At 43.6% G+C, this 20783-nt stretch overlaps 1 protein-coding gene across 1 annotated transcript in view; it reads right to left on the reverse strand.

Moving 5' to 3' along the window:
• The window catches only part of cadpsa (Ca2+-dependent activator protein for secretion a), a gene marked incomplete at both ends in the record, with an annotated part of 161672 nt that overhangs the window by 10581 nt on the left and 130308 nt on the right, over positions 1–20783 (reverse strand). Inside the window, 6 exons of the mRNA XM_079509744.1 lie at positions 9827–9934; positions 11749–11781; positions 12716–12799; positions 13577–13651; positions 17583–17730; positions 18886–19041. Of these exons, the coding sequence (XP_079365870.1) occupies positions 9827–9934; positions 11749–11781; positions 12716–12799; positions 13577–13651; positions 17583–17730; positions 18886–19041 (604 nt within the window). The remainder of the gene's footprint in view (positions 1–9826; positions 9935–11748; positions 11782–12715; positions 12800–13576; positions 13652–17582; positions 17731–18885; positions 19042–20783) is intronic.

Genomic DNA, 20783 nt, shown 5'->3' on the forward strand with positions numbered 1-20783 from the left:
CACACACACACACACACACACACACACACACACAACCCAAACCCCAAGGGGCAACTTAGGGGAGGGCCGCAGTGGTGGTGGTGGGGCCGGAGATTTGAGAAGTCTTTAAATCTGACTACAAGACATTATGCGCTTAGGACAAAGGCGCTGTCTAATCCTACCTGCTCCTGCTTTTCAGGGGCCCAATGCTGGTTCCATTCTAGTCCTGCTCAGTGCAGAGGGCCCATTGATGACGACACTCAATTACCATAGTAACTCACACTGGAAGGTTATCCCAACCATCATGGGACCCCCCCCCCCCCTCACACACACACACACACACACACACACACACACACACATACACACACACCTTCAAATCCTTCCTCACCTCGTCACCTTAACCTAAAGCAAGACTAAGCTGATCCCCGGACCAATGGCCTTTCACTCGAGGCTGATGATGCCCCAACGAACGCCCATGGATGTTGTCTTCCTCTGAGCACCAACCTATATGCACTCTCTCTCTCTCTCTCTCTCGCTCTCTCTCTCTCTCTCTCTCTCTCTCTCTCTCTCTCCTGTCTTTTCTACACATCTCGCAATAGGGCTGGGTCTGGGGGTGGGGGTGTATAGGGGCAAAGGCACAGGGAGCTTCTGAAAGGGCCAGTATTGAAAGTAAGACGTTTCGGGGCTCAGTGAGCTTTGCAGGGGCTTCAAACTGTTCCTTGTGCTGCCCCCACACAAAGGCATGGCTGACCACTAGCTGTGCCTGAGCACAGCCGCCCATGCAGACAAAACAGGCCCAGTGTGCGTACTTAGAGCGTTGGCCAGACGGCTGTTAAAGACAGACCACTGAGGAACGGTCAACACTATATACAGCACTGCTTCCCAAACAATGGGTCGGGACCCATCTGTGGGTCGCGGACACATTTTTATGGGTCCCTTAACTTTTTGTTTCCTACATTTTTCTTTCATTGTTATGTTTTCAAAACACTTAAAAAAACATTCCTCCGAAAAATCTATGTTTTGCATGAATTAAAAGCAAATGTTATGATTTTCTTTATTTAATGAAGGAATAAAAGAAAAAAGAAATTCCAATAAAATTAGAACAAATATTTAAGAAGTATTTAACTTAAACGCCCAATGCATTCTCAATGGCAATAGCACAAACTTTGGCATGCTACTATAGTCCTACATCAGGGGTGCCCACACATTTATGATGAGATCTACTTTCAAAATGAAATGATCTACCCACTGAAAAAATAAGTGTACCATTGCTGAAAATAGTTTAAATATATAATGTACCTGGGGGGGCTTTGGAATAGGGAGGGGGGAGAAATTATGTATCAAAATATGCCCCCCCCGTATTTAACTTAAACGCCCAATGCATTCTCAATGGCAATAGCACAAACTTTGGCATGCTACTAGTCCTACAATACATATATGTAGGAGCATATAGGGGGAACTTCACAGAGGGAAATGTGTATGTGCCCAAACAGCACAGAATGCTGTTTATCCTGAGTGTGCTTCACATTTTGAGGGGTGCTAGCCCCTCCTATGTCCAGCTTTTAGTGAGTGTGTAAACACAAACGTTGCCACAAACATTAAATGCCACTTCTGCATCAAGTCAAGTGATCTTGGTACATAGAAATTGATTAATTGGCGATTCTGACTTTCAGTTGTACATACATTTTGTTTTTTATTGTATTGTTCCACTTTTTGCTTTGGCACTGTAAAGGTATATGTTTTCTCATGTCAATAAAGCCCTTTGAATTGTGTGTGTGTGTGTGTGTGTGTGTGTGTGTGTGTGTGTGTGTGTGTGTGTGTGTGTGTGTGCGTGCGTGCGTGCGTGCGTGCGTGCGTGCGTGCGTGCGTGCGTGCGTGCGTGCGTGCGTGCGTGCGTGCGTGCGTGCGTGCGTGCGTGCGTGCGTGCGTGTGTGCGTGCGTGTCAGGGGGAGGAACTGACCAGTTGGAATTATGGTCAGCCAGCGAGTCATTGAGTAAACACACAATGAGCAACAGGAGGAGGAAAAAAAAGAGCCAGCGGCTCCGGGGCCCTGAGAAAAGCAAGCCATTCTGCTGACAAAGAGCCGCTTAGAGGTGGATTGAGGGGAAGGAGAAAGAGGGGCTAAAGCACTTCTGGGCTCAGGGGGGGGAACTACACAGGGGGAGCAGAGATGGAATAAGCTAGCGAGCTCTCGAGGGTCCCGCCAAGCACCTGAATGGGAGCGCGGGGCGGAGGAGCAGAGGGGGGCATGTGGAAGGTGAATGGCCTGCTTTTCGCGACCAATTTGTTCTCTTTTCACCTCGTTCCCCACTGCCCCGGCACTGACAGATGTACAAAGACGAAGCGGCACTGGGGCCACTTATTCAAGTACACCCGCAAGCAGCTGTCACTTTTGTCGGACAAGTTAATCAAACACATGCCACCATACCTCCCTTTTAGTCGAGAGAGGGAGAGAGAGAGAGAGAGAGAGAGAGAGAGAGAGAGAGAGAGAGAGAGAGAGAGAGAGGGGGAGATGGAAAAGGAGAAAAGAGTTGATGATAGAACTGGAGAGAGAGCTCTGTACAAACGCTGACAGAGGATTATCTACCTGAAGAAACCAAGAGAAAACAGAATGCTCCTCTTGTCTTACTCGTCTCTCTCTTACTCTCTCTCTCGTATTATTAAGCTCTATCTGCTTAGAGAAGTCATAAGAAGACAGAGACTATAAGTGAACCTTTTTGGGATGTTTTAACAGTCCTACACAGTCAGTCATGTTTGCTGCCTATTTCAGGTGATGGACTTTAATTCATATATATATATATATATATATATATATATATATATATATATATAATATAATTATTTATTTAAATATTGAAAAATAAACAAGACGAGGCATTAATGCAATGGATTTGAGATGCTGTGTTTCTACAGGATTAAATGTTATTTTCTTTTCCAAAACAATTACAAGCTAATCTGAACGGATGGGTCCGAAACGAGTCTGGTCATGGATTTATAATGTTTGTCTTTAATATTATTAAAGATAGCGAGAATTGACAGAAATAAATAAAAGGGAAAGAAATGTATTTTAAATTGAAAATAAGATCGAAATGCTCAGAATTGAAATATCTCTATACCTGCTTCAATACACACTGCTGACTCATAAGTCACAATGCATGTTTTTTACTACTTTACCACGTTACCATGTAGAATAATTAAAAATGCCTCCACTTATATAATAGAAAGAAACTACTCGAACAGCTCATTTCACAACCGCTGCCGTTGTTATTGACACATTTCTGGTGTGGCGGGAGTTAAGTTTGCGTGTGTCCAAAGCTGAGTTGATTAAATTGTTCACTTGGTGCAGCAGTAACAGGGATGGAAAGGCAGTGGGGGGGGGGGGGGGGGGGGGAGGGGGGGGGTTCATGATCTGAGACAGCAAAGTGGTAAAGCGTCTCGGACAGTCAAGTGGTATGATGGCGTCTCTCTCTCTCTCTCTCTCTCTCTCTCTCATCAGTCTGCTGGCCTTCTCTCTCTCGCTCTCTCTCTCTCTCTCATCAGTCTGCTGGCCTTCTCTCTCTCTCTCTCTCTCTCTCTCTCGCTCTCTCTCTCTCTCTCATCAGTCTGCTGGCCTTCTCCTCATCATCACAGTAAAGCCCTGACTTGACCAAAGCACGACAGCATGAAAAACAACTGTTTAAAATCCATCAATCTCTCCAATCTCTCAATGTGACCCCTGCACTCTCACCCTCCTCCTCATACTGTAGCCGTCGGTGGTGGAACAAGTGCTCAGATTGCTTCTTACTCCAGTAGAAACAGCAATACGACAAAGTAGAAATACTGTTGCGAGTAAAAGAGCGGTCTCTTTTAAAAAAAGTCTAATATTCTGTACAAAAAAAATAAAAAATAGACTTACAGTACAAAGGTACTGCAAGTCTAGCTCAGAATGCGTCGCAATGTGACATGTTGCTTGTAGATGTCCGAAGCTGAAGTATAAAAAGAGGGCGTAACAGTATGTTTTGTAATAATCTAAATCTGCATAGTAACTAGTAACGTTTTTTATATAATAGTAGTGGAGTAAAAAGTACAATATTTGCCTCTCAGGTGTATAGTATAGTAAGTATATATAAGTAGACAATAAGTATAAAAATGTATAAAAATGTTAAAAGTAAAATGACCTGATTATTACCTACTTTTGAAGTACGGCACTTGAGTACACGTACCGAGTTACTTTCCGCCCGCGCCACCCCGCGCTGCCAACTGGTGGACGGCGGCCGCGCCTCCCCACGCTGCCAACTGGTGGACGGCGGCCGGCAGCAGCAGCAGCAGCAGCAGCAGCAACGGTGATTAAAAGGGCTTTAACTTTGGTCACACATAAGTGCAATCTCGCCGAAGGCTTTTGTCAATCTGATAACTACCCCAAGGTCAACGGAAATACTTCAAATCAATCAATGAGCTGCGCTCCTAATCCGCCCACCAGGCAAAGGCAGATTAAGTGTATAATTGACCCATGTAATCCCACGTATCTTCAACCCCAACTCCCCTGGGGGGTTGGGAGGGGGGGGGGAGGAGGGGAGGGGATGGGAGGGGCTGGTTGGCAGCTCCAACGCCGCTGGGCACCACCAGCAATCACCGAACAGAACATCATTATTGCTTTTGTCCTTCTTTCACTCTCCCACTCTCTTCTTCTCCCCCCTCCACCCACCCACCAACCCACCCACCCTTTGCTCTCTGGCTGGCACTGGTGGTGGTGGTGGTGGTGGTGGTGGTGGGTGCGTCTTGGGGCAGGCAGGAGGCCACTGCGGGGATATCATTGCGGGGCTGGATTTGTCTGAGGCTAAAGAGATGGCTTTTTTTAATCAATGATCTCCACAGGGCTGCTAAGCCCCCCCACCACTGACCCACACCACCACCACCACCCCCTCCCATGTCTGTCCGTGGTTAAGCACAGCTGTTTTAATCCGCATCGCTCTCCCTTCGCTCCGTCTTTCAAGAACCCAGCGAAGGGGGTGGATGGGTATAGGGCAGTGGTTTTCAACCCTTTTCATATCAAGGCCCATTATTTATTCAGCCTTTGAGCCACGGAACCACCATTTGATGACATTTAGCCTCTCAAACCCCATACTAAAGAATTTTGTTATTGTTGGATAAGATTTTGGTATTGATGTGGTACCATAGGAGAGATAACAGGCAAATGTGTGTGTGTGTGTGTGTGTGTGTGTGTGTGTGTGTGTGTGTGTGTGTGTGTGTGTGTGTGTGTGTGTGTGTGTGTGTGTGTGTGTGTGTGTGTGTGTGTGTGTGTGTGTGCGTGCGTGCGTGCGTGCGTGCGTGCGTGCGTGCGTGCATGCGTGCGTGCGTGTAACAAACAAGTAAACCAATTCCAGTGGTTGTTGTAAATAGTCAACTGTCCATTTATGTATTCCACTGCCAGCTCCAAAGCACAAACAACAGCCATACCATAAAATCCATCTGCACACGCAGTAAAATCATGAGTTTGAATTTAACCCTGGGAACGATTCCAGGTCCATTTTTACACTCTCAGAGTTAATGAGCTCAAAGGATTTGACTGTGTACAGATGGATGAGCGTTCTATGTAACATTAATCATTCTGGCTGAATATTGTGCGCACACACGTGCATGCGCGCACTCACATGTGCAGACACACACGCACACACATGCACGCACGCACGCACGCACGCACGCACACGCACACACGCACGCACGCACACACACACACACACACACACACACACACACACACACACACACACACACACACACACACACACACACACACACACACACACACACACACACACACTCACACTCACATACTGTAGGCTACCTGTCTTAGACAACAATTTTCACAAAAATAAAAGGATAATGCTAAAGAGATCATTTTTTGATTGGATTGTGGCTCAAGGATTGTGGCTAAAATGGCATAAAATAAATCCGATTTGAACTCGTGAAAAATAACACTTGGCGAGGAGAAAAACAGCCAGCAGAAGCACAGAGTCAAGAGCCCGTCCTGTGCTCCTAAGCATCCCTATCCTGGGCATGTTATAATAGCTGAACACGTTCAGATAAAATAGGCAGAAATGTAACAATAGTTGCCGATTTTGTGAGCTTGAAGACTGGCAATTTTCATCGAGGAGATTTGGTGTAGAGGGAAAAAAAGGTATAGTAATAGACCCCTGCGGGGTGACCCCACTCGATGTGATTCCGGATAAATTCAGTTATTACATCAATCTAAAACACCATCAGTCCTAAGACTGATGGTGTTTTAGATTGATATAGATGTGGTACAGAAACAGGTCAAATATCAGTGGAACATTTTCCAACATGCCCCTCCCACCCAGAAATCTATGCCACAACGCGCATTAACATGACTAAGACAGCGATTCATGTCTTAAGACGCCATTGTTTGTTTAACATTAGCGTTAGCTCACATATGGGCTGTCTGGGTGTCACAATAGACACATTTATCAGCGGCATAATCTTCTTATTGTGCCTGATATGAGAACGCAGGTCCAGGGAGAAAATGAATCTATGTCATAACCCCAATTAACTGCAAATGAACCTTGTATCTCACATCCCCGGGCCAAGTCCCACCCAAACATCACTCCATTGTAATGCCAAACCCTTCACCCAATTGTCCTCTGTGGCACATGGGATTACTGGGTTTTGGGATTACTTTGAGCAATAAGCAACGTGTCGGGTTGTAGCTATATTCCTTATGACGTTTGGAAATCCAGCAGTGGTGCAAAGTAACCAAATACATTTACTTAAATACTGTACTTATGCTGTACAATTTTGAGGTATTTGGACTCTATTTGAGTGTTTCTAATATCAAATACTTTTACAAAACATATACATCCAACAGCGTCAGCCCTTTCGGGCAGTTAAAAATAGCCGATCTACAAGCTCACTTGTCGATTGGCTATTTAAAACATTTTTGAAAACTTAAGATGTGACATTGTGCATAAAGAGTACTTTCACTTTTTGTAGTTGAAGTACATTTTGATGCCAATACTTTTGTACTTTAACTCAAGTCAAAATTGAAAATGTTGCCAACAAAACCTCATCCCAAATATCATCCGCCTGCCATGTTCCGTAGTGCTGGCGTCCTGGGGTCACCTCTCAAAGCTAAAGCACACAGAACTCTGGTGATTTATGCTCTATTCTTAGTTTATCCACCACCTATGACCTACTTATTATATCCAGTCACAGTGGGTTCATTCAATTCTATTCAGTTGTTACAAAGTAACACAGAAGTGTAATCGTTTTTACAATCAGCTATAATACAACCACAGATCTTCAGTTCCAAATTATAACCCCCGTTGACTGATTTCACCATGGTAATCTGGTCACCAAGCGTAACAGCTGTGCTCCAGCGAGTCACCAAAACATAATGAAATATGATGTGCTCAGACATCCAATGGTTTACAATGTAAACCAATCATGTAAACTTTACATGATTATTGTTATTGTACTTTTTGCTCCTCTTTTAGTTTTTGTTAAACTATTTGCAATGACATTTTGTTTTGATGTATAATAATGAGGATTTTGTAATGTTTAATAGCCGGTTGCGTTGCAGCCTCAGGGTGTGTGCATGGAGGTGAGCAGTGATAGAGTGTCGTCCAGGATACACGGCCCTGCTAGGAGATTCACAGAGGGACATTATTTGATGTGGAAATCTCACCACCTACTCCCCAACATGCTAAAACAGACTCCAGGTGCGAGATAAGTTCCATTTTGTTAAATGATGAATATGCCAGCCAGAAACATTTCAAGGAATGGAAAGAAAATCGAAGAGAAGCTCGAGAGAAAGGACGACCTTATGGGCGTGGCGAGCACTAAAGGCAAATACATGCTCCTTTCGAGGTTGGGGTTCAGAAAGGCTTTCCGAACTATAGTACAGAGTGTCTGGACATCTGGAGGTGTACGAGTTCTGGGAAAAACCTTCTGAGATCGCCCATCAGCATACTTTCTGAATTGACGTCTGGAGAAAAGCACGAAGACAAGTTTGAACGTCAGAAAGGAGCATGTACTGGCCTTTAGCCGCAAAATGAGAGAGAGAGAAAATATTTTACCAAGTGACTTGTTCAGAAAGATAAATGGCATGCAATATACAGGCCCCGCCTCCATGCTTCGTGAGCGACTGACTGCTAATCATGCTGCTAGCAGGTAGCAGCAGTGAAGTGTGACAGTGCTTAGACAGATAAAGACAAGAGAGGGGGGAGAGTGTGTGAGAGAGAGAGAGAGAGAGAGAGAGAGAGAGAGAGAGAGAGAGAGAGAGAGAGAGAGAGAGAGAGAGAGAGAGAGGAGAAAGGGTGTGAAGAAAAGCACATCAGAGCAGAGTTCCACAGTACAGCCAGAGACACTCGGTGGGGGGGCCACTAGTGGCGCCAGAGGCAGAGCAGATAGGGAGAGACAGGAGCAGCGGTCTGGAGCGCGCTCAGCACAGCAGACAGCGCTCTGCTTGAAGATGGCGGTGGCGAGGAGAAGGAGAAGGATATATCATGGCAAACAGTGGGTCAAGATGCAGTGACAAACACAAACATCCAGCAGAGAAAGGAGAGGACACCTCCTCCCCGTGTGGCTCTCTGTCAGGGCAGCAGGATGCAGCCTGGGCCTCACAGCCCCGTGCTCTGACACACACCATGCCACAGACACACATAAACACACACACACACACGCATATACACACAGTACACACACACACACACACACGCACACAGCATCCCCAAAAGCACACGAGACACGAGTGCCTTACTCACACACACAATCAGAGAGCTTGGCTGCAGAGGGGCAATAATAAAGTGACAGTCGGTAACATGGCGATTTCAGAGGATTACGTGACCTGGATCAAGTCACCGGTGATTAATTCCTTAAGACAGTGTTCGTGCTCTCTCTCTCTCTCTCTCTCTCTCTCTCTCTCTCTCTCTCTCTGAAACACTGGATATTACTCTCTGCTTGTCCTTATCCTCTTAAGCCCTCATTAGAATGTATGTTAGTTGGGGGGGGGGGGGGGGGGGGGGGGGCTCCTTGGTCTTTGGGTAAGATTTACATGACACACAAAATCTGTACATTAAGAACCTACCATCCATCTACCAAGAAGCTACCATTTCAACATAATAGTCAATATCATTGTAAGTAATTACAAGTTTGAATCACCATTAACCATCATATAGGCTAAATGAACTACTATAGGCTACCAACTACTGTACTTCAGTATGGGACTATATGCTGAAGAGTAACAAATACATTTCCATCATATGTTGTAGGTAGGGTTGTCCCGATCCGATCATGTGATCGGAAATCGCCGCCGATCACGTCATTTTCAAATGATCGGATCGGGACAAACGGATGCATTACCTTGTTGGTGCATGTGTGTGGTAGAGGCTGGGAATGTGATACTAGGGCCATGTTTTAAAGTTAGAGGTCTATCTTAACTCAACTGTTTGCTGAGTCACAAACAGAGAACACCGCCTGAGATAATCACTCGTTCAAGACTCGTCCACATTCCAAACAAACACGACGAGACAAAAGACACATGAGACACAAAGTAGCACATAGTGTCCAAACAAGAAGACCGCAGCGAGACAGCGACGTGAAAAGAGAGACCTGCGAGGCAGCTGTGCGGAGGATTTGAGAGCTCAAAGAAGCAGCAAGTGAGGGGAGCTAAAAAATGTGACTTATCCCACAAGCAGTTCTTGTTTTATCACATTTGAGGAAGGGCCAATCCTCCGGCTTCATTCAATGGGAGGCTCAGCAGTGAGGCTTATAGTCAGACACACCAGAGACCTCTCACTGCTGAGCATCCCTATAATGAGTGGAGGACACGCCATTAGGTTTACTTACATCAAATAACCTCTCTACGTACACCTCCTCATTGACCTTGTCCCGCAGCATGTCCTGGGAGTGGCGAACGAAGGTCACATAACCGTCTGCCACGTCCATCCCCGGTTTCTGCAAACGTCATGGGGGAAGAAAAAAGTATGTCAAAAAATAAAATAGAAAGAGGAGGCACTGCCGCTAATATAACACGATACAAACTTGACGGACACAAAATGTACATGCGCAATGTCTCGCAATTGTGAAAGGGTGCGAGCGATTGTGATAGTCAATTATTATGAACATTCAAGAGGCATTACTAAAGTGTCAGTTTTGTAATTTGCAGCTAGATGAAAGGTTATGCGGTTATCTCAGTATTTCATTTGCCAGGGCATGAAGACCTAAGGCTTTCTTTTTCAGTAGACTTTCTGTCACAGAGATTTTCACTTGACCACAAACCAAGTGACACAAACTTGGCAAGTGCAAACTGAACACGGACAGAGGTGTTGGAGTTGGAAGGCAGCACTCTGCTGGGTTTGAAAGGAAGGGCAGACTGTCAAGACCATTGTAACATCTTTACATATCCTTCCCCCCTGTATTCTTTGCAGTCTTTTGGCACGTGTCTCACTGGTACATACAAGCTCATCTCGTAGTTTCATTGTGCAAAGGTCATGGATAGTATGTGCTATATGGTACTTGCTTGGTAACCTTCTTGGTATCACCTCCATAGAGGTCTTCAGGGCACATGTCTTTCTACATGCCCTGGCTGAAGAAGGCCATAAAGGCAGAAAGATGTTGTCTTTTTATTGTTCAAAGATGATCTGTATATCTGGCCATCTCCTTTTTCCCTCTACATCAAACCACTCCAAAGAAAATAGCTGATCTGCCAAGCTTGTAGATCTACTATATTTGCAGAATATTTGCCTATTCATGATAAATGTTCACCTAATATGACATGCCCAGAATAGGGGGGGGGGGGGGGGGGTGTACAATTAGCGTACAATCAGCTGGGTAGGAGACTGATGTTGATGGGACAAACGTGTTGGCAGCAAAGTACTCAGATGTTATTATATGAAGTATAATAATTTGAAGTGTTATTTGAAGTTAAATTCAACGCACTCACAACAGTGTCTGCTTTTGTTATTATTGAAGTAATACATATTGTAATATTCAACCCACGGTGTCAGATTTATTTCGCGCAAGTTGAAGTGAAGTCAATAATTGCAGATTATATACCCTTGAATCTTCGCAAAATGTGCAATAGTCATCTTGAATTCTTCAATGAAATGAAACATTGCAAACTGTTAATGATCTATTTAGCTATATAATATGTTGATCAATCGATAACTGCTTGTATTGTTTGCTTGTCTGCTTGTTAAAGTAGGGGGTTGAACAAAGCTCTCGTTCTCAAAACGTTGGTTGATATTTCTTTCATTCTATATGAATGCAAATTTGATCAACATTGACATTTTATTTCCATGCAGGTTTGGGAGTGGACAAAAAACAAAAACACCTTCGCCACCTTGATATCTAACTTTGAAAGCCCAGACAGCAATATTGAGGCATTTCTACAGTGTAAATTGGGATCCCACGTGCACGCACGCACGCGCACACACACACACACACACAAACACACACACACACACACACACACACACACACACACACACACACACACACACACACACACACACACACACACACACACACACACACACACACACACACACAGACAGACAGACAGACAGACAGACAGACAGACAGACAGACAGACAGACAGACAGACAGACAGACAGACAGACAGACAGACAGACAGACAGACAGACAGACAGACAGACAGACAGACAGACAGACAGACAGACAGACAGACAGACAGACAGACAGACAGACACACACACACACACACGCACGCACACACACACACAGAGACAAAGGTAACTCTCACTTACAGGTACGTCCACGTACTTTGAGGCAGCTTTCACCTTGAGTTAGAGAAGATTGGGTGAAAAAGAACAGAGTTAGGTCTTCAGTTGCAGGAGAACAGAGTTAGGTCTTCAGTTAGTTGCAGGAGAAAAGAGTTGGGTCTTCAGTTAGTTGCAGGAGAAAATAGTTAGGTCTTCAGTTGCAGGAGAACAGAGTTAGGTCTTCAGTTAGTTGCAGGCGCCACTTTTCACAACAAAAGCTACACAGTGAGAGTAAGCCTGCTCTCTACTGTACATCCTGCTGACCTGAAATGGCACAGCAGAGCCTCACGTGGAGCTGACTAAAACCACAGCAGAGCCTCATGTGGAGCTGACTAAAACCGTAAAATGTGCACTCACGTATTAACCCATTCAGGCCTGACGTCGAAATAAAATAAAAAAGTTTTCTAAATCATGACAATTTTCAGAAAGATTTGAGGCACATTTTAACGATTTTTCAAAAATAGCAGATCTACAAGTTCATAGCGCGCCACTCGGTGGCGCGCTATGAGCTTGTAGATCTGCTATTTTTCAATAGCTAAATTATAACAATGTTTAAAACACCAAAAGGGGTTCCCGCCCCAAAATGGGTTAATGGTTAATGTGGTTAAACGCTAACGTGACATGGATGCGTTCCAGGTCTCAATGGATTAAGCTATTTGTATTTGGTGCTGAGTAGGGCTGTCACGATTACAAATTGAAGTAACTGTAACACAAATTTAATTGTGTTTTTTGTGTTTTTAGCTTACACTTTCGTGACGTGTTGCAAGCTTGTAGATCTGCAATTTCGGCTATTTAAAAAATATATATGGTCATTTTTCAACATGGAAACAATAATTGCAATTATCTCACATAATTGCGATAAGGCGAACTGACAGGCCGTATTTCTGAGGGAGACGGAGCTAATCTGAGTGGAACACAAACGACACTAAAGAGAGACAGAAGAGCGTCTTACTGTGAAGGACAGGAAGGAGGAGAACAGCGTGCCCTCGTCGTATCTGGACAGCTTGGCCAGGACGCTCTCTAGGATGACAACAAACTGACCAGAGGTGGACAACATGAGAAAGGCAGCATCCTCAACGTGAGTCACATTCAGTTCCAAAGATATTCTTTGGTCAAACCACACATTGAATCAATGGAGCTGAAGTGGTTAATTCATAATGTATTTTGTTAAGTCCCAACATGTATCTTTTGGGACTTGAGCTACAATACGTACTTAACATAGAATCATACATAACTACATAACTACAATACGTACTTAACATAGAATCATACATAACTACATAACTACAATACGTACTTAACATAGAAAGGTAGGGGGGGTTTCTAAAAGGCCACTTCACCCCTTTTGCAACCAGATCAGATAATGATGTTTGGGAGACAAGAAACTCTTTCCTGGGTTTTTTTTATGTGGGTAATATGTGTTTTTAGATATGTTAGTATTTTAAAGTGCCAGTGATGTCATGGACACTGCATGGTCTCACTTCCTTCCTGGACTACAATTCCCATAATGCTTTGGTGCACTGCTCCTCCTTGTGGATAGGGGGAGGGCTGTCTTACTGAGACAACATGTAGTCCATGAAGTAAGTGAGACCAGTGTCCATGACATCATGGAGCCCATGGACACTTTGAAATACTAAAATATCTAAAAACACATAATACACATTAAAAAACCCCAGGAACGTGTTTCTTGTCTCCCAAACATCATTAAAATAAGATCTGGTTGCAAAAGGGGTGAAGTGGCCCTTTAAATGCAATCATGCAAATCTTCAATAAACATCTCAGAGGAGTCAGATTAATTTTTTTAATGGTTTACCTTTGCTACAAGTAGGGTTATCATCTCTTTGACTGTCTCTTCAATGAGATTGTCAATCTGCGAATGGTACTGTCTCTGGAAATACAAACAGGTAAGTAAGTAAGTAAGTAAGTAAGTAAGTAAGTAAGTAAGTAAGTAAGTAACCCTTGAAAACGAGATGGTTCATCTCAAGGGATTGTTCCTAATAAAGAACAGACAGCTTCAAGCAATTATTGCTAGTGCGGGCAGGTGACAGTGGGTCAACACACACATGGAAAAAGCTTTATCTCTATGGCCTCACTCAGACCTTTACAGCGTTGTATGAATGTTGTGAGTGTCATGGCCGCCCCAATGCATTTCCAATGGAGGTCACATGGTCTGTTGTATGGCTTTCAGCTGTGTTTCGACTGCCCCCTCCCCCTCACACAACACAAATGTTGTGTCAAACCATGTGACCTCCATTGGAAATGCATTGGGGCGGCCATGACACTACACAACATTCATCCAACAAGCATACAGCAATGCAGTAAAGGTCTGAGTGAGGCCTAACTCTCTCTCTCTGTGATGTGCTGGTTCACAGCATGCTGGCATGGCGCTGTCCATCACTGTGGTGCTGAAACCCTCACCAATCCATGCATGTAAACTAGATCAATTTTAATGTCCAGTGCAGGGCGGTCACAACAGTGAAAGTGAGTACGGTAACGGTTTCTCTCACGTACACAATATTGCAAAGGATAAGAAAGAAAAAGGTTAATTGCCGAATGAATTGCTGCTGAGCACAACTTGGCCTGTACTGCAACGGGAATACATTAGTCTGGAAACCAAACCATATCTGCTATAGCTATGAAAATAAATAGCTGGGGGCGATATTAGTCTGGCCATGCCAGGCTAGGAACACATACTAAAGGCGGTGTGTGTATGTGTATGTGTATGTGTATGTGTATGTGTATGTGTGTGCGTGTGTGTGTGTGTGTGTGTGTGTGTGTGTGTGTGTGTGTGTGTGCGTGCGTGCGTGCGTGCGTGCGTGCGTGCGTGCGTGCGTGCGTGCGTGCGTGCGTGCGTGCGTGCGTGCGTGCGTGCGTGCGTGCGTGGTGACATCAGAGGCTATGCGGCATCAAGCTCGTATTACAGTATAACAGGAATAAGATAATAGGAATGAGTATTAGGGTCTTCTATAGATAACAGGAGTGAGTATTGGGGTCTTCTATAGATAACAGGAATGAGTATTGGGGTCTTCTATAGATAACAGGAATGAGTATTGGGGTCTTCTATAGATAACAGGAATGAGTATTAGGGTCTTCTATAGATAACAGGAATGAGTATTGGGGTCTTCTATAGATAACAGGAATGAGTAGTGGGGTCTTCTATAGATAACAGGAATGAGTATTGGGGTCTTCTATGTCATTTGAACGTTAGGAAATGGGAGGTTAGGAAGTGAACAGGCAACCACATGGTGGTTAAATGCAAATTAGTTTGAAATAATTATATTCCCTCAAAAGGCTGAAATGCTAGTTGCTGCAGCATGCCTTAGACTGCCAACATACAGACAGCTAGCAAGAAAGCACAGTCTACCCTATTGATTTGTCAAAGACGCATACAAATCTGTACCCCTCCCGCCCCTGGGGGCCTCCGATCATAACTGTGTGCACCTTTTCCCTGTTTACCGCACTGCTCTAAAACGTGGTAAAGTGCAGAGCATCCGCATTAAGAACTGGAATGATAACAACGCTTGTGAGACCCTCCGGGGCCTCCTTGAGGACACAGACTGGGACATGTTCTCTGAGTCCTCCGCCGACATCAATGAACTGACGGATGTTGTTATGGAAATGAATGGACACCTTCAGTGTGGACCCATGTCTGGTAGGCTGGATCCTCGACTTTCTAACCAACAAATCTCAATGTGTAAGGGTGAATGACAAAGTGTCTAGCCTTCTGCCCACCTCCTCTGGTTCGCCACAGGGCTGTGTTCTTTCTGCGTTTTTGTTTATTTTATACACTGATGACTGTCGCAGTAATCACGACAACCGCTTCATCATAAAGTACGCGGATGACTCAGTCATTGTCAGCCTTCTCGGCAATGACGAGGTCGGGCATGGCCAGGTCACAGAGGACTTCTTGTCCTGCTGCAATGATGCGTTCCTTGAATTAAACATCTCAAAAACAAAAGAGCTCTGTATTGACTTCAGACGTGGTCCCCATCCCACCCAGAACACCGACATCTGTGGCCAGCCAGTGGAAATCGTGCCCAGCTATAAATACCTGGGCACGATTATTGACAGCAAACTGAAATTCGATGTAAACACCGACATGCTGTGTAAGAAGGGCCAGCAATGACTTTTTTGCCTAAGGAAACTAGCCAGGTTTAATGTCGACAGAGACCTGATGAAACTGTTTTACAGTGCCTATGTACATTCTATTATCTCCTTTTCTATCATCTGTTGGTATGGCAACCTCGCCATTAAAGAGAAAAATTATCTTAGAAGTATTGTGAAAACTGCCTCCAAAATTACCGGCATTCAGTTGGAGAGCCTCGATCCTTTTTACAATAGACAGCTGCTCATGAAGGCCAGGGCCATTCGGCAGGATAATGCCCACCCACTCGAGTCAGAGTACAGGCTGTTGCCATCGGGCCGTCGTCTGGGTGCCCCCGTTATCAAAAACAACAGATATAAGCACTCCTTTGTCCCTGCCTCGATTCGTGCAGTCAATGCTGCCAGTAATCATGTAATGTGATGACGATGATGCTGAAATATGCACTTTATGCGGCACTTTATATATTATATCTTATATCTTAAGCACTTTTTTGCTTTCTTTTTTTATCTCTTATTCTTCTACCTGCAATAGATGCGACCAGACCTCTGTTTATGCCATGGTGTCTCTTGTCTGTTGTTGTCCTGTATTGTTTTGTATTGTTTGTATGTCGGAAACCACTACTGTTGCTGTAAACACAATTGCCCTTCTGGGACATTAATAAAGACCTTGAACCTTGATTTATGAATAGATTATGCTTTAAATCAGTGGTTTTCAACCAGTGGTCCTTGAGAGGGTTCCAGATGGTCCCCATGCAGCTAAATGATGGACCCTTATTAGATTGTTGGACCCTTATTAGATCGACTCTAGTTTGACTCTTGAGTGTAAAATGAAACCTAAATGCTTTCAATTAATTCATTCTGTTTGATTAAATGGCTTCAGTCTCAACGTTCCGCAATTGATAGTCTTGGGAGATCTTGCTAATGGGCTAGTCTGTTGTAAACTTTAATAAGTGGAATACTAAGCTGTATTCAATTTGTTTCACTCAGGCATGTAGCACCAACAGCAAAGTGAAGGAAGGAGGACTATATGGGCTAATTAATTAAACTTTGGTAATTGGTATCAATCTCAAGACAGCAAATATGTGAACTCACACTTCTACTCCACATATATTCAAACTAATCTACACATATGCTACTGAAATCCAAACAATTCCAGTTCAGGGAGCAGGGGAGGAATAAATGCACACTAATTATACATATGGGACAGGGGTTGAGATTTCAATAGAATTGTTAGCCACACTTACCCAGTCTCTAACAAACTTTCACAAGACAGTGAAAAAAAAGGAAAAAAAAGAAGGAAAAATAAACGAAGCAACAAAAAGATAAAAGATAGAGGAGACATGATAATGATATAGACATTGAAATACTGAAGAGACCCAAGAGGCAACAAGATGAACGAAAAGAAAGAAAGAAAGAAAGAAAGAAAGAAAGAAAGAAAGAAAGAAAGAGACAGAAAGCTGCTAATCGAACAGTTATCATTATCTCTTGAGGAAACAATAGGAGAAAATACAGTATTTTAACATTTAGTCAGCGTCTTCAAGGTATACCATAAATCAAATATGTAATACTATGAAATAAAACTTCAGACTTAAATGAAGTGGGATTTGACTGTGTTGGCAGTGCAGTGTGTCACTGTGGAGGCAAGTGTCTTAACTAACTATGCACGTCGCTGGTGAAAGGGCCAGACAGACATGGTGTGGAAGGATGTGTCGTACCTCCTGACCCAGTTCCATGGCACAGAGCTTGGCAGACTGAGCCTTGGCGTCCACCATGACGTTGAACATGGTACAGATCGACTGCGGCACGCGGAAGTCCGTCGCCCGGCTACTCTTCTGAAGCTTGGCCTCGAATGCCAGCCGCGTACTGCAGACCAGGAGACGGGAGGAAGGCAATGGTGGAAAAAGTACTCACATTTAATACTGCAATAGAGGTTATGCGCATACATACAGTGAATGGAAAATCCAGTGGCAAAGTGAGTTTAACGTTGTTTAACGTCGTTTAATGCAATCAGATAGGACTTTTCTGTATCGATGTATTTGTCAAGGCTAGAAAGTAGTTTGCCACTCAGTAGGCGTTCTCGCATAACTTCTGGGTATGATGATGATGCCACGCACATACCCTCTATATAGAAATACTCCGTTACAAGTAAAAATCCAGAATTCAAAATGTACTTGAGTAAAAGTATAAAGAATTGGCATCAACATTCTAATTAAAGTGCCAAAAGTACAAAGCTTTCAAATGTATACAAATCTTTTGAAAATAGCAGATCTGCAAGCTCACAGTGCGTTGCATCGTAACGCGTTGTGTACTTAAGTACAGTACAGTGCTCTAGTTAATATTATCAGCAGGGGGTCATCGATATGTCCGTATACACAGACAAAATGTCGCCGTGGTTATCAGTAGGCTGTTGTGTTTCTCCAACTGAGCCATCACGGCTCAGTTGGAGAAACACAACAATCTTACTTTGTTGTATTTTATTCCCTTTTATTCCCATGTTTATGTAATATTTGGTGTTTGTGTGATACTGGCTTTCATTTGTCGTGACTACACTATTTAACCCATTTTGGCCTGACGTCGGAATTTAAAAAATGTTTAGAATTTTTTTTTCTCTAAATCATGACAGTTTTCTGGAATACCCATGTTTCTATATCTGTGGTGCTCAATATTTCATGTCAAGGACCCCAAAGATCATATTTAATAGGCCACCGACCCTGGAGCTACATATCTGAAAATATGTAGCTCCAGGGACCTCCCCAGAAGCAAAGATATGAGTTAAAAACTTTGGCTCTGAAAGAATATATATTCAAAGATTTGCGCCACATTTTCACGATTTTTCAAAAATAGCAGACCTACAAGCTCGTAGCGCGGCACTCGGTGCCTCGCTATGAGCTTGTAGATCTGCTATTTTTAAATAGCTAAAGTATAACATATAGTAATGCTTAAAACACCAAAAGGGGTTCCCGCCCAGAATGGGTTAAAACATCCAGTGTTAGTATCAGTATTAGTGTAGTATCCTACCGTTTGACACAGGACTCGATCATGTCACTGGACAGCAGTTTGAGTCGCGTCTCCAGGTGTTTGCCAAACTCCTCCTCGGGCCAGTGGAGATCTCGGATGAAGGTTTGGAGAGCGTCCAGCTTCCAGAACAGGTCCTCCGATGTCCCCGAGCCATTACTGGAGGGGCCAGAGCGCAATGGTCAGATTCACATTAGATGAGAAGAGTCCCAAACGAGGGAGGAATCACGGTTGGAAAAGAGACAATGAGGAATGAGTCTAGGTCTGAGGATGGAATATTAGGGATTAGTAGTATTAGCCACTTTCTGAACGACCCAAAAAAAAAACCCCCATCGAAGTCAGTGGTTCTGAATTTTTTAATTTTATTTCAAGGAACCCCATAACAAATGGAAGTTGGAACCAAATGGTTATATAGGGGTCCATTTGTACACTCTCAGAGTTACAGACCTGTACCATCAGTTATCCTGATGGTCCTTGGATCCCACTTTGAGAACCATCTGTTCTAAATGATTTACAGCATTCAGCTTCATTGACCTCAGTTTGTTATGGTTATGGTTAAACCATGAATTATGGCTTGGAAATGTGTTATAATATGTTAGTCAGTCCAAGGTAAATAAGCAAGCACAGGCCCATGCATGCTCTATAATGACAATTAATAAACTCTGGGACATGCACAAGAACAGAACTCTTAACATGGGACTCGGATATTGTTTCACTGCAATCAGAAATTCAATGTTTGTGTGTGTGAGTGTGTGAGATTAGATACAGAGATAATATGTATGTATAGAAAGGAATAATTGGGCATTCAAGGAGCAAACAAACTAAGAGATTAAACTCATTTTGTGACATATAAGTGTGCTTAAAGTATGTCTTATTAAAAAAAGAAGGGAATAAGAAGGAACAGATAGAGAAGGAACAACAGACCGATGGTTAATCTAATTTCATCTCAATAAACTGGCATTGTGAACCGTGCTCACGTGTGGAAGATGCCTAAATTGGGTTAATACTGTGTGGGGTGGATTACTTGAAGTAGTTTGTACCCCATTCCCCATTGACTTATCAAGTCGCATACACCCCTATAGGAGCTACCGTTACCCCACCATCTACAGCCACAGTCCAGGGAACTGGTTCTCAATGTGCGGACTTGGGAGCCCCAGGGGTCCTTGAGTGGTTCCCAGCTAAATCTGTAGTTAGGAATAATGGATAATAGCTTCCTGTCACAACTCTTGCGAGGCATAGTTACAGACTCCCAGTAGCATTCAAAGATTTTGGAAAAATTGCCTGGCTTGAGAGACCAGGGTGTCAAGAGATAGAAATCATATCAAACCGGCAGTCCTTGAAAATAAATAGGTTGAGAGTCACTGGTTCAGGCCAACAAACTCCCTCCACGCCAGAATCACCGAACCCCAGTACCAATCTGCCCCTTTCACAGACTACTAGTGACTCATTGGAGGGAGGGCAGGGTAAGGAGGGTGCATGGAAAGATACAAATTCATAACATAGGCCTACAGTAAGGTCAATATGAGAAAATGCAGATTTGATGTCAGATCGTTACTAGGTCAATATAAACTTTCGATCTCGATCTCCGTTCATGAGAAATGTCTTTGGTTTGTATTTGTCATTTTCGAAATACTTTCAGAGTTATGAATTTACAACTTTCCACTCAAACACGTGCAGAAAGAGAAAAATGGATGGTTGTCACAAGGCCCTCCATTTTTTTCAAACTATACCTATAACTATACCTAGTCTATCCACACGTGACACGCCCCATAGTCGCATTGGCATGAACATGGTTTCAGGTAGTGTTGATTTCGTTGACTAAAACTATGACTATGACGCTTTTCACAGAGGAAAACGGAATAAAAACGAAATACAAACTTAGCCATGATGACTAAAACTAA

This window comes from Electrona antarctica (assembly GCF_951216825.1).
Source record: "Electrona antarctica genome assembly, chromosome: 9".
NCBI classification, from domain to species: Eukaryota; Metazoa; Chordata; class Actinopteri; order Myctophiformes; family Myctophidae; genus Electrona; species Electrona antarctica.